At 35.0% G+C, this 13,682-nt stretch overlaps 1 protein-coding gene across 2 annotated transcripts in view; it reads left to right on the top strand.

Annotated features, from left to right (window-relative positions):
- Nucleotides 1-13,682, top strand: part of MICU3 (mitochondrial calcium uptake family member 3) — a 61,186-nt gene that overhangs the window by 16,907 nt on the left and 30,597 nt on the right. For both annotated transcript variants that reach the window (XM_036457540.2, XM_036457538.2), the window contains exons 3-5: nucleotides 3,610-3,641; nucleotides 9,439-9,517; nucleotides 11,770-11,817. In XM_036457540.2, the coding sequence (XP_036313433.1) occupies nucleotides 3,610-3,641; nucleotides 9,439-9,517; nucleotides 11,770-11,817 (159 nt within the window). The remainder of the gene's footprint in view (nucleotides 1-3,609; nucleotides 3,642-9,438; nucleotides 9,518-11,769; nucleotides 11,818-13,682) is intronic.

Below are 13,682 nucleotides of genomic sequence, written 5' to 3' on the forward strand. Positions count from 1 at the left end.
TACATGTGCTGGGCAGTGGCTCTCAAACTTTTTGGCAATATATACTTTTCTGAAAACTTCCTTAATATCTGATTTAATAAAGGTAGTTGGATTCTCATATCTGCTTTTGTATTCAATATGTTGCAATTGTTGTTTTTCATGAAGTGTGAGCAAAATCTGCCTCACAGATATAAAAGTAGCAAAAGTATATTGAAATTAGACTGGCATTCATTTATTAGCTTTGAGAGCTTGGTTAAGTTATTCAATCTTTTGTTTCCTCATTTAAAAAGCTAAAAATAAAAACAGCCTCATGAGGTTTTCTGAGGATTGAATTAGTGTAATACCTGACACATAATAATCATATATAATAAAAGTATAATATGCAAATCAACCGAAAGGTGAAAAACAACAGGTCAGTGGGGGGTAAGGCCAGCAAGCAGGCGGTGCCAGGCCAGTCAAGGCACGTGCCAGTGGGCAGAGGGAGGGGATGGCGATGGGGGAGCGGCTAGCTTTTGAGGGGGCAGGGTTGGCCGCTCACTGGTTGGTGCTGTTCCTTGATCGGCCAACCGGTGGCCTCTCACAGAGGGAGGCCAGACTGCAGCTTAGGCGCATCAGTAGGACATCCCCTGAGGGCTCCGGGACTGCAAGAGGGTGCAAGCTGGGCTAAGGGACTCCCCCAAGTGCACGAATTTTCATGCTCCGGACCTCTAGTTGCTTAATAAATGTTAATAGATATAGTCACCATCATTATCACTTGAATTCATAACCATGATTTAAAATATTTTTAATATAACTTTTGGTGATATCAATAGGAAAAAAAGGTATCCTGTGTAAACATTTGCACAATAATTATAGTACAAGTAAATATCAATTGAGGTATACATTTGAATGTTGTCGAGTATAATTTTATGTTTGAAATTGAGAAAATTTCTTATTTGACCTACGTAAATAAAACCTAAAAGGTGAATTTCCCTTCTAGAACTAAAATAAGTAATTATTTATTCTCATATAGCTTTAAATATTATTTTAGTTTTAAAGATATATTATTAAATAATTAGACATAATATACATAAAAATATTAAAAATACAATGAATAACAACCTATAGCTTTATGAAATAAAATATATCCAATAGAATTGAAGTCCCTTTTCATACAAGTATTTATATAGTGTGGAGTAACTTCATATTAAATAAGGAGTTTAGAAAATCCAAAAATCCTTTGAAGAATAATATTAATGGCTCTTTAGTCTTTATAAGGAAAAGCTAATAATATTGGACATGGTGACATATCCGGCAGAATGAATATGTCTTTTGTGAATAATTTACCCTGGAGATTTCATAAAACCTACAAAACTCAAGAGTATTTCTAACTTCCTCTTTTGATAAATAGCTTCTGAACATTACATCAGAGCATGTGTATGTACTTTTGTGCCATTTATTTTTCTCCTTTTTTTATTGCTATATTTCAAAACCAATAGAATATTATTTACATTGTTCTGCTCATTATGAAAAGGAGGATGTCTTTACAAGTGAATGTATATAGTATCATAATTAAGGTTAAATGCTGAATTCAACTTTATAGGCGTATGATTTTAATCACTTGATTACATGTTTGTATAAACTATCTTGGGTAAAGAAAGGATGTTGTTTCTACATAGAGAAGAAATCTATCTGCCTATAAATCAGTTTGCTAAATTTTAGAACATACTTCCTTTGGATCTTAAGATGATATATTGATTAAGAAAAAGCAAGTTACATAGCAAAAAAATGCCTGTCTTATAAATCTTAAATTTGATATATTGTTTACATTAACTATGGTTAATTATATAGAAACTAGAGGCCCATTGCAGGAAGATTCCTGCAAGAACAGGGCTTCTCGCAGGCTTCCCTCCCATCTCTGCCACCTCTCCTGCCCCCCACCCCATGCTTTCCCTGCCGCCTCTGTTTCCCCACCCCCACCCCACGCTTTTCCTCCCGCCTCCGCTGCCCCCCACCCTCCATGCTTTCCCTCCAGCAGCTGCCGCCCTCCCCCTGTGCTTTCCCTCCTGCCACTGTTGCCCCGTGCTTTCCCTTCTGCTGGCCCCCCACATTTTTTCGCCACTACCATGCACCCCCCGCCCATCTCGCCTGTGCTTTCCCTCCTGCAGCCTCCTTGCGTTCTGCTTTCCTTCCCTCTTCCTTCTATGCAGTCTTCAGTCTTCACTCCTCCCTCCCTCAGCGTATGCAAATCAACCGCCATCTTTGTTGGGTTAATTTGCATATTCGCTCTGATTGGCTGTGGGTGTAGCAAAGGTATGGTCAATTAGCATTTTTCTCTTTTATTAGTGTAGATAACAACATCGCCATAAGGGGATATTATTGGTTGTCATTATTGTAATGTAGCTAAGATACTTAATATTTACCAATTCTAATTCAGCTGTTTAATAGGACTTAATCGTATATAAACATGAACTTAGATATCAGTGTTCAAATATGAGCAAAAGAAACCAATATGACTCACAATTATTTCAATATCATAAGATTTATAGTTAAGATCTTTAAGAGTGTGAAATCAGAAAAAGACAGTGATCACTCGTATTTTATTCAACTACAAGAGGCCCAGTGCACAAATTCGTGCACCAGTGGGTCCCTCGGCCTGGCTGTGGGATCGTTCTGAAACTAGTTCTCCTACATCCCCCAAGGGTCCTGGATGGATTGTGAGAGGGCACAGGCCAGTCCAAGGGACCCCACTGGTGCACGATTGGGGCCAGGGAGGGGCACAGGAGGCTAGACAGCTGGGAGCGGGGGGGGGGGGGGGGGGGGGGGGGGGGGCGCGAGGGGGGAGGGAATCGCGGGAGGGCTCCAGGCCATGTCCAGCTCGTCTTGCTCTGTCCTGATCGGCTGGATCCCAGCAGCAAGCTAACCTACCGGTCAAAGCATCTGCACCCTGGTGGTCAGTGCACATCATAGCAACTGGTCGACAAGTCGACTGTCTGCCCCCTAATGATCCGTACATGTCATAGCAAGCAGTTGAGCAGCCTTAGCATATCATTAGTATATGATGCTTTGATTGGTTGAACGGATGACTGGACACTTAGCCTATTAGACTTTTATTATATAGGATAATATTTTTATGGAAGAAGAATGGAAAACAGGATGAGACTCCCTACCTCACATTACTTGCTCTCTCCTTCATCTCTTTTACTTTGTCCCTATCCTTCCCATTCACCCTAGAGAGACCTGACCTTTTAATTATAATCACCAATAGTAACACAGCAGAGAGCATGGATAACACCTTAAAATTATAGTTTCTCTATGATAATATTTTATATTCTATGAATATTTAATAAATATCATTACTTGTGTTTTTAAGACCATAGGATGTTTAACATGAAGTTAAATTATTTTATAAATCTAGAAATCCCCCAAATTAGATAATGGTTATGGAAAATGTGTTTCCTATTCAAATTATTTATTATAGTTTATAGTACATGAAACAAAAACATACCATAAGTAAAATACCAAGTCTTGAGAAACATTGCCTTTAGATATAAAAGCTTGGTTTTAGGAGTTATGGTTGTTGATAGTTGCTGAATTTAGATATATATGACATTAAGTATTATCTAATTATTATATATTTGTTTATTATAGTTGCTAAAACATGGAAGTCACTTTCCAAACCGGTAAGTTAAAGCTCTTGGTATACATACATATTCATTCATATTCTCTCTCTCTCTCTCTTTCTCTTTCTCTCTCTATCTCTCTCTCTCTCTCTCTCTCTCTCTCTCTCATCACACACACACACACACACACACACACACACACACACAAACAATATGGTATATATATTTTCTGGAAATTAAATCACATCCAGGAACCATTTGAAGATGTGGATCATTGGTAACTCTCATGTGTGAATGTATGTTGGTATACCCACTTTGGAAAAACAATTTGGCTGTGTCTACTAAAACTAAAGATCCACATATTCCTTACCTAGCAGTTCTACTCCTGTAGAACTTAAGTTCTACAACTGTGCATGCATATATACCTAGTGACCTTACAGTTGAATATGCCCTGTGATACAGTAATTTCACACCAGTGTACATATCCAGAAAAACTTTCATATATGCAGGACAGATTGATAGGAATGGCCATAGATTGTTCATGTTGGCCAAAAAGACTGTGATACAATATCAATAGTAGACTTAACAAGTTAGTTTTGATATAGTCCTACAGTGAATATTATATTAACAGTGAAAACAAATGAACTATAGTAATGCTTTTACTAGCTGAATCTCAGAAACCATGACAAAGTAAGCAATTCAAAAATACTACATAAAATAGAATTCAATTTATATACATTTTAAAACTGGGGAAATGAAACCATCCTATAAAGGATACATTCATAGGTGGGAAAATACCTATCTAAGGAATGATAGATGTAAAATTAAAGACAAATTTATCTCTGGGAGAGATGGAGGGAATATTCTAAGTGAAGGATGCAAAGAGGCTACTTTGAAACTTTAGACATTTTCTGTAAAATTAGAATATAATACAAATGTGAGTCCTCTCACAGCTGCTACTCTCTGACTGTAGGTGTCAGCTAATGCCGTGCATTACTTTGTTCAGGCTGCTATAACAGATAACTCAGTCTGGTGGCTTAAACAGCGGAAATTTATTTTCTTATAGTCCAGGAAGTTGGAAGTTCCAGATCAAGGGTTACAGACTTGTTTTCTTTTGAGGCCTCTCTTCTTGGCTTGTAGATGGCCATCTCCCTCTGCTGTCTCCACATCTTTCCTCTACCTGTGTCTGTGCTAATCCCTGCTTATTAGGGACCAATCACATTGGATTAGAGCACATGTGTCAAACACAAGGCCCGCGGGCCAAATCCGTCCCTCCAGGCCTTGCAATGTGGCCTGCACCGCGCTGTCATCACTGCACTCCGCTGCGTTTCCATCACAATGACAGTTTATGACTGTTCAGTAAACCATTCGGCCCGCGATTTAGGCTGGATTTTAGATTTTGGCCCCTTCTCTGATTGAGTTTGACACCCCTAGATTAGAGCCTGCCATAATGACCTCATTTAATCAGTTTTACTCCCCTTTAAAGGCTTGTCTCCAAACTCGGTCATATTCTGAAGTGCTGACAGTTATGACTTCAGATGTGAATCTGAGGTAGACACAATTTAGCCTATAACTTATAGTATGATTAAAAAAAGAGAGAGACTCTAAGGATTGAAACTGTAGCAAATAATATTATTGAGAGAAACATATAAAAATACATAGATTTCAAATTTATTCAAATTTAGTACAGGTTTAATATGGTTGCTGCTGCATGTAACATTCTTCAACCAAAATGAATAAAATATTTCTGCATCAGCAATAGCAATTTGAAACTGTATTATCAAATAAGACATATTTTATCATAGCAAGAAAACCTATTATATATTTAGTGTACCTAAAAGAGGTACAGATGTTAATTTATATATATTTTTTAATTAAATGTATTGTGGTGACATTGGTTAGTAAGATTATATAGGTTTCACATGTACATTTCTTTGATACATGATCTGTATATTGCATTGTGTGTTCACTACCCAAAGTCAATTCAACTTTTGTCACCATATATTTGGCCCCTTTACCCTTTGCTAGTCCCTACACTCCCTTCCCTCTGGTAACCATCATACTGTTGTCTGTGTCTGTGACTTTAAGTTTTCTATCCCACATAAAAGTGAAATCATATGGTTCTTAGCTTCTTCTGACTAACTGACTTTGCTTAGCATAATATTCTCAATGCCAATCCATGTTGTTGCAAATGGCAGTATTTCATCTTTTCTTATGGCTGAGCTGTATTCCATTATGTGTATGTACCACATCTTCTTTATCCAATCCACTATTGAAGGACTGGGGTTGTTTCCATGTCGTGGCCATCGTGAATAATGCTGCAATGAGCATAGGGGTGCATATGTCCTCATGAATAAACATTTTCAAAAGTTTTAGGGTAGATGCCCAGAAGAGGGATTGCTGGGGCCTGTGGTAACAACTGTTCTTAATTTTTTGAGGAACCTCCATATTGTTTTCCGTAGTGGCTGTTCCAGTTTACATTCCCACCACCAGCGAAGGAGGGTTCCTTTTCTCCACAACCTTTCAGCGCTTGTTATTATTTGTCTTGTTGATAATAGCCATTCTAACAGGTGTGAGGTGGTGTTCCATTGTAGTTTTGATTTGCATTTCCCTAATGGGTGGTGAAGTTGAACACATTTTCATTTATCAGTTGGCCATTTATATGTCTTCTTAGGAGAAGCCTTTGTTCAGGTTCTCTGCCCATTTTTAAGTTACATTATTTGTTTTTATTATGTTGATATGTATGAGTTCTTTATATATTTTAGGTATTAAACCCTTGTCATGGCTGTTGTTTGCAGATATCATCTTCCATTTGGATGGTTGGCTTTTTGCTTTGTTGTCACTTTCTTTTGCTCTACAAAAGCTTTTTAGTTTGATAGAGTTCCATGCACTTAACTTTTGCCTTTACTTACTAATTTTCATGTAATGTGTGTATATTAACTGTATAATAAGACAAAATTATACTAATTTAAGAAAATTATATGAATTCTTTAAAAGGCAACTATAATTCTAGGTAACTGAATTCAATCCATCAAGTATTGATTTTGAACCTATTTGCAATACTGCAATATAATTCTGACACTCACTACCCGGAGTTATTGTCAGACTCGACAGGTTTAAGGACCCAACCCCCAGTAAGACTGCCTTCATTTCAGATGCCAGCTGCACGTTCAAGGTTCCCAGGCTACCCATTCTTCTGACCAATTGGCTACAAATCCATGCAGTTCCCAAACTCACTTCAAGTTCAGTAATTTGCTAGTCTTCCTCATAGACTGGAATCTTCTACACTTAAAATTACAGTTTATAATAATTATAAGGGATACAAATAAGGACCAGCCAAATGATGACACACATAGGACAAAGTATGGGAGGGCCTCAAACACAGAGCGTCTGTGCCCTCTCCCCATAGACTCAGGTGTGTCACCCTCATGTTCCATCAGTGTGTTCATCAACCTGAAAGCTCCACTGAGCTTTGGAGTTTCATTGCATAAGGATGATTGATTGGATCATTGGCCATGTGATTAAACTCAATCTCCAGTCCCTCTCCCTTCCCCTCAGAGGTTGGCTAGCTCAATGCCCCAGTGCTCTAATCACATGGTGATTCTTTCTGGTGATCAGCATCTTAGCTTAAACTCAGGTGTGACCCATGGATATAGAGTTTGCCTCCCAGGAATCTGGACAAAGGTATCAACTTCTTTATTATACAACATTGCTACATATAAGAGACTAAGATAGGTACCAGAGAGGGGGGAGAGATTCCCAGCCTGAACGGAAAATAGATTTTAATAAAATGTAACTGTTTAAATTTAACAGAAGGCAAAGAAATAAGTGTGTCATTGGATGACCTATATCAGAAAAAACTAAATTATTACTAAAATAAACTGCTTAGAATCAGTCAGGATCTGCCGGTCATTTACTAGCTGTGTGACCTTGGGTGAGTTGTGTTTTTTAAGACTCAGTAAAATATACAAAATGAGGATTACAAATTCTACAATTAAATGAGATGTTGTAATAGCCACATTGAGAGCACTCAATGAATGGTAGATACGCTTTCATGGAAACAGTTAAAATAAAATAAAGTTAATATATAATAGAGATGATAAAAATTAAGTGTAGACAATACATTTAAAATGTTTTTAAATCTTTTGCTCTAACAAAAAATATTTGTCTTAGTGATGTATAAACAGTAAGTATACCAGCTTTTCATCATTATTCACACCTGAATTTTTACCTCTCTGCCATCCCTACCCATTACCTGGTGGCATCTATACCTGCAGTGCAGAGACCACAGCATAAAGGAGATGAAAGCCAGGATCCACGGGAGGAATTCACAGGATTCTCAGGGAGTCCCTAAGTCCCCTAAAAATACCTCTCCTGTTTTTGGCATCCAGAGATTTCTTATTTGCATGCTAACTCCACTTTTTAATGAAGAGGATGATTTCTAAATGTCACAGAACGTTTTCAGGTAAAATTACATCAGGAAGGATTTGTCCAAAGTGCTGCTAAACTCAAATATTCATAAACGTCACCTGGGCATCTTGCTGAAAACAGATTCTGGTTCAGCAGGCCTGGTAGGGAACTGAGAGTCTGCATCTCTAACTGAGAGTCTTTTAATGATGATGGAGCCTTTGATGGTAGGTGGGAGTCTCAGTTCCATAACAATGGCTGGGCTATAGCACTTTGAATACCAAGAATCAGACCTAGAAATAGAAGTGGTTTCTAGTGTTTTCTTCAGTGTGTTATTTAGCAGACTAATTTTTATTTATTTTTTTAATAAATCTTTATTGTTCATATTATTACAAATGTTCCTCATTCCTCCCCCCTTCCGTTGCTCCCCTCCACCAGGTTCCCACCCCACCCCCTGCCCTTTCCTCACCCCCCATTGTCCTCATCCATAGGTGCACAGTTTATGTTCAGTCTCTTCCCACACCCTCTACTCCCCTTTTTCCCCGAGAATCGTCAGTTCACTCCCCAGTTAATATTGTTCATCAGATTTTTTTAAATTCCCTTGGTTTTTAGATTCACTTGTTGATAGTTATGTATTTGTTGTTCATAGCAGACTAATTTTTAATTTCAAATTTTTTCAGGTTATCTCTCCAAATCCTTTAATAATTTTTCTTCACATTTAAACAAACTATAATTTTCACTTAGTTGTTTTCAACACAATATATAAATACATTAAAAATTTTAGTATTATATATAAAGAGTGAATCAAATGTATAAATTTTCCAAAATAGTTTTTCCCCCCACCAGCTGTGAGTTTGATTAAAAAAAAAAAAAGCACACAACTAATCAACAATTGAAGTCTGTGTTCTTTAATGACTAAGATAAAATTAGAAAAGAATTGAAAGTATACAAAATAACTTAATGTCCTTGTCCTCTAATTTCATCTGTCATAATTCTTTGAGTCACTATTAAAATATTCTTCATTCCTTCCTGATATAACCCTTTGTCCATTTATTTCTACCATAAAGCCCCCTAAATTCAAGAGGCCTACCTTTTTCAATGGCTTCCATGAAACTGTCCTTTTCTAACGGGCTCCACAACTTACTCACTGTTTTATCTTAATTTGATTAGCATATATACATTACTCTAATTATTAAATTTATTTGCAATTTTTGGTAGCTCTAATTGAGCTACCAATTGTAGCATCTTTATCATTTATATTATATTTGAACTCTGGGCAAATGTTGGCTTTTTGTGGTTTAATAAACTATGGGTAAAGCATAGGGTAAATACAGCCATGTCTCAGGTCTCCTAAGTGAAGAATTTTTTTTACATAGGCGTTTAGATATTTTTATAAATATTTTTGGATTAATTTATCTATTAATTAGCTTTATGATACCTTATGTCATAGGAATTAAATCAAATGCTCTCTGAAACACCGCCAGTTTGGAAAGGATCATCAAAGCTATTTCGAAACCTTAAAGAAAGAGGTAAGTTAACTTTAGTATTTATGTATGTGAATATTGACACTTATACTGTTTATATATACAGATTTTCCTCATACTTAAAATAATCTTACAGCTATGTGTACATAGAGAAAAAACTGAAGAGAAAAATACAAATATAATAATTGTTATTTCTGGGTAGTGGGATTAAAGGTGGTTTTAATTTTGCTTTTTATATATTACTATATTTTCTAAAATTTTTACAACAAAATAAACTTTTACAGGTTTAAAAAAAAAATTTTTAACCATATTGAAAAGTATAGGCTATAATTACCTATAGAAAGCATTTTTCAAAAATACTGATTTTTAAATGACTCTTACTTCCAGGGAATTATAGATTTTCTTAAGTTTAATCAATGTGAAAAAAATTATTAAATCTGTGGTTGGCCACTCAATTTGAACCTGTTTCTTTTAAAAACAACACATCGCAAAATTCACTTATTTCAACTTTGTTACCCATATCTGTGTATCTAACTTAGCTTACTAATTCATACATATAGTCAAATTATATAGTTTTTATTGCAGTTTCTTACACTGTAATTTTTGTACATATTTATGCAGAAAACTAATAAAATCTTTAAGATTAATTTAATCTTAAAAAGGAATTTTTTTAAAATGTTCTCAAAAATGAGAATATATGATATAAAAATATTAAAGAAATTACATAAAATTACCTTTTTCTTTTTCATCATTTTTAACCAATACTGGTTGGAAAATGTATTTATCTAATATGAAGACAAATAGTTTAAAGGAGTAGTTATAATCCATATATTTTGTCTAATAGAATTAGAAATTCAAATTGTTTCCACGTGGGTCTCATGGAATCCGAAAAGAAGAGACACTTTACTTTTATTTTAGGCCTCTCATAATGTAGGGTTTTTTGTGTGTGTTTTTTTTTACCTCTTTGCAAAATCTTGGCCAAGGTATCTTTAAAGCCCTTAGAAATTTTTTCCTGGAAGTTGTCTGAAAGATTGCTGTTCAGATTTTAGGGTGGGATGATAAGCTCAGGAATTGTATTCCACCAGATCAATTTGAACAACAGTCAGTAAGATGGGACTGTGGAGACAGAGAGCCCATTTCCTGATCCAGTTTCCTTTTTCCCCTCCTTCATTCATTCTTTTTCACTTTTTTTTTTGAAGGATCCCTATGGAATCTAGGTATTGTATCTTTATATACATTGACCATTCCAGAATCTTTCTCCCATAGCATTCATGGCAATCAACCAGAACTATGTCTATAGGTCACAATATTCTAGTATAAACAAAAGAGGGGAATGCTTTCAGGGCCTCCTGGCTCGGTCCCTTCATGTCTTCTGACAAACTGCCTGACAGTGACTCCTCTTCTCTTTGTTCTGTAACAAAGAAGGTAGCTTCAGAGAACACCAGGTAAAATGGAGGTTTAAAGTTCACAGTCTGGTTGTGTAAGGGTTTTTTATACCCTTTAACCAAACATCAGGACTATCTGATATCTGGTTAAGTGTTATTGGCTTATTCCCGACTTTAATTTTCCCAGGATCTACTTAGAAAGTAAATTAATGCTTTAATTCTAGTTTTGGGTTTTATAGTCTAAAAGAATGAATTTGAGTAATAGGATGTATATTTTTATTTACCCACACTAACTCCTTTTAAAGTTTACAATTCTGGGATTACAGAGAACTCAGGCTTAGTATACAGAAAGTATAAGCCATTTAAATAAAATATAAACTTCTTAGATTACGTTTAATAGAAGCATTAAGTTTACAAATGATAATGATAACTTATGTCAGCAAAAAGATAACTATAGAGTTTTGTTTTTTGAATGTAATACAGACATCAAAATTCTGAGCAAGAACTATAATATTTTATAAACTGCTACTAAGAATTAAGCATTTTACAATGTTAACCATTTCCAACTTTTTTGTTTTATGTTTGATTCATACATTGAAAACTAGCCATAAGTTTAAAAGTTGCAGCTATAAGTAAACATTATAATTATTATTTTTACTGCCAATATATCTAGAAGCATTATGGTAATTTTTATAGGTTTTTACAATGAAAGTAAAATTAATTTTGTTGCTCTTTTGGGCTATGATTTAATAATAATAGTTTAGTCTCATTTAAAACAAAATTTAGCATTTTCTTTAAAACTGTAAGTTCTTTATTAATATTACTTATTGCTATATAAGAATATTTTACTTGATAAATATGAAGAAAGCATAATATTCTTACCGAACATAACTGGTACTGTTTTTCTTCTAGGTGTGATTTCTTACACAGAATATCTTTTTCTCTTGTGTATTTTAACAAGTAAGTGTACTCATTAAATTTATTTCTGGATGAAAAATTTTTAAATCAGAATTTGTATAAAACAAATCTTTCTTAGATTCTCTTAGATTCTCTTAAAACGCTTTAGGTATGTCTATGCTGTTTTGCAAATTTCATGTCAGAATACCCACGGAAAATGCTAAGCATGGCATATCAAGGGTCAAAATCATAAATATTATTGATATTATGGCTTATAGAATTATATATTAGTAAAATGCTCATAAATTATAAGCTTAATAACCTATATCAATCCCTGTGTGTTAGGCTACATGGGAGCCTAAAAGTAGGACATGTAATGATTTATAAATGCCCTGCTACACTCATTTTCTGCAAAACTATTGTGAAAGAATATCAAAATATACATCATACATCCTGAAATAGCTTCATTTCTCTCTTTCTCTTATGTGCAGCAATTCTTATGAAATATATGAAAGGTCTACTAAGGTTTTCAGTTAAATTTCATTGCATTTAATGGTGGAACTATACTCCAGCCACCTGACCTTTCTATTCCTTTATTGCCACCTCAGGAAGTTGTACTTTCTGCTCCCTCTGCCCTCAGTGCTTTTCTTCAAGATCCTCATGAACATAAACATTATTTAGGTTTCCTTTGAAATGCGAAGACTTAGAGAATTCTTACTTGATCACCCTTTCTAAAATTCCTTGTATTTCTAAAATAGCTCCCTCTCTCATCTCTTCCTTTTTATCCCTTTACAGTGTTTTATTTTCTTCATAGTACTTAAATTATTTGAAAGTATTTTTTTATTGGTTTACATATTCTTGTCTGTCTTGCCACACTTGAATGCAGGGTCCATGATGGCAAAGATTTTATCTTTTTTTGTCCATTTCTGTATTAAGAACAGTGTTTGACATGTGGTAGCCTTTTAAAGCATAGTTGGTGAATGAATGAAGATAGGCATGAATAAAAGAATATTGGTGGTGGAATTTCCCATTGTGGGGATTTGTGGAGATATATGGAAATAAGAACTCTCATGATTGAGTTCAATCAATAATGAATGCTGGCATGAAAATTACAGGAGTGGGTGCCAAAGAGTATTTCAAAGACTTATTAAAAAGTTATCTTGTTATCTAGAATAACTGCAGATGCAAAATTTGAAGTTAATATGTACCTAAACCAGTAGCATAAGCCTAAAATAGAACTAGTTAAGAAAGCCATGTGAGATGGGACTAGATATGATTTAAGGGTATTGGAAAAAACACATATGGTGGTTTTTGCTTACTATCGGAAGGTAAAGACCTTTGGGTGTGTAAATCTTCTTTTGCAATTCAGGACCCCTCTTAGAAACTTCTAGGAGTTTGCATTTTAGAATTATGGATACTGTTTAAGTTAGAACCAAGAAAAATGTGAAAAGAGGTCTAACAGAAGGTAGATTAGATCACCTATTACCTATCTATAGTTTTCTCCTCTTTACTTTTTATTACTTTAACTTTATTTTCCCTTCCAAATAATGCTTGTAAGGATTTCCTTTCTACATATATCTTATGATCTTTTTAAAGCTTAAACGTGGTTATCAGAGATGGTGTAGCTTTTTAATTTTTCTCAAGTGAGTAATAATGAAAATCAGTGTAGATTCCTAAAATACATGCAAGAAATGACGGTGCCTAAAAGACTGGCTTCCGTTTCCTTTATTTTCAGGCAGTTATTACCAGATAAGAAAGTACTCTGTACTTCTCTTTTGCTAGATTCAAAATTTCACAACAGGTAGTGGCAAGTGTAGCTGTGGGAGGTCCCATTCTAAACTGTTTGCCAGTCATCTAAAAAGTGTAGGTCAAAGGTTACACTGAGCTCTTTTAACAACATGCTCAAGTTTTCTGATGTCCACATTTTC

This window comes from Pipistrellus kuhlii, unplaced genomic scaffold, assembly GCF_014108245.1.
Source record: "Pipistrellus kuhlii isolate mPipKuh1 unplaced genomic scaffold, mPipKuh1.p scaffold_m20_p_3, whole genome shotgun sequence".
NCBI classification, from domain to species: domain Eukaryota; kingdom Metazoa; phylum Chordata; class Mammalia; order Chiroptera; family Vespertilionidae; genus Pipistrellus; species Pipistrellus kuhlii.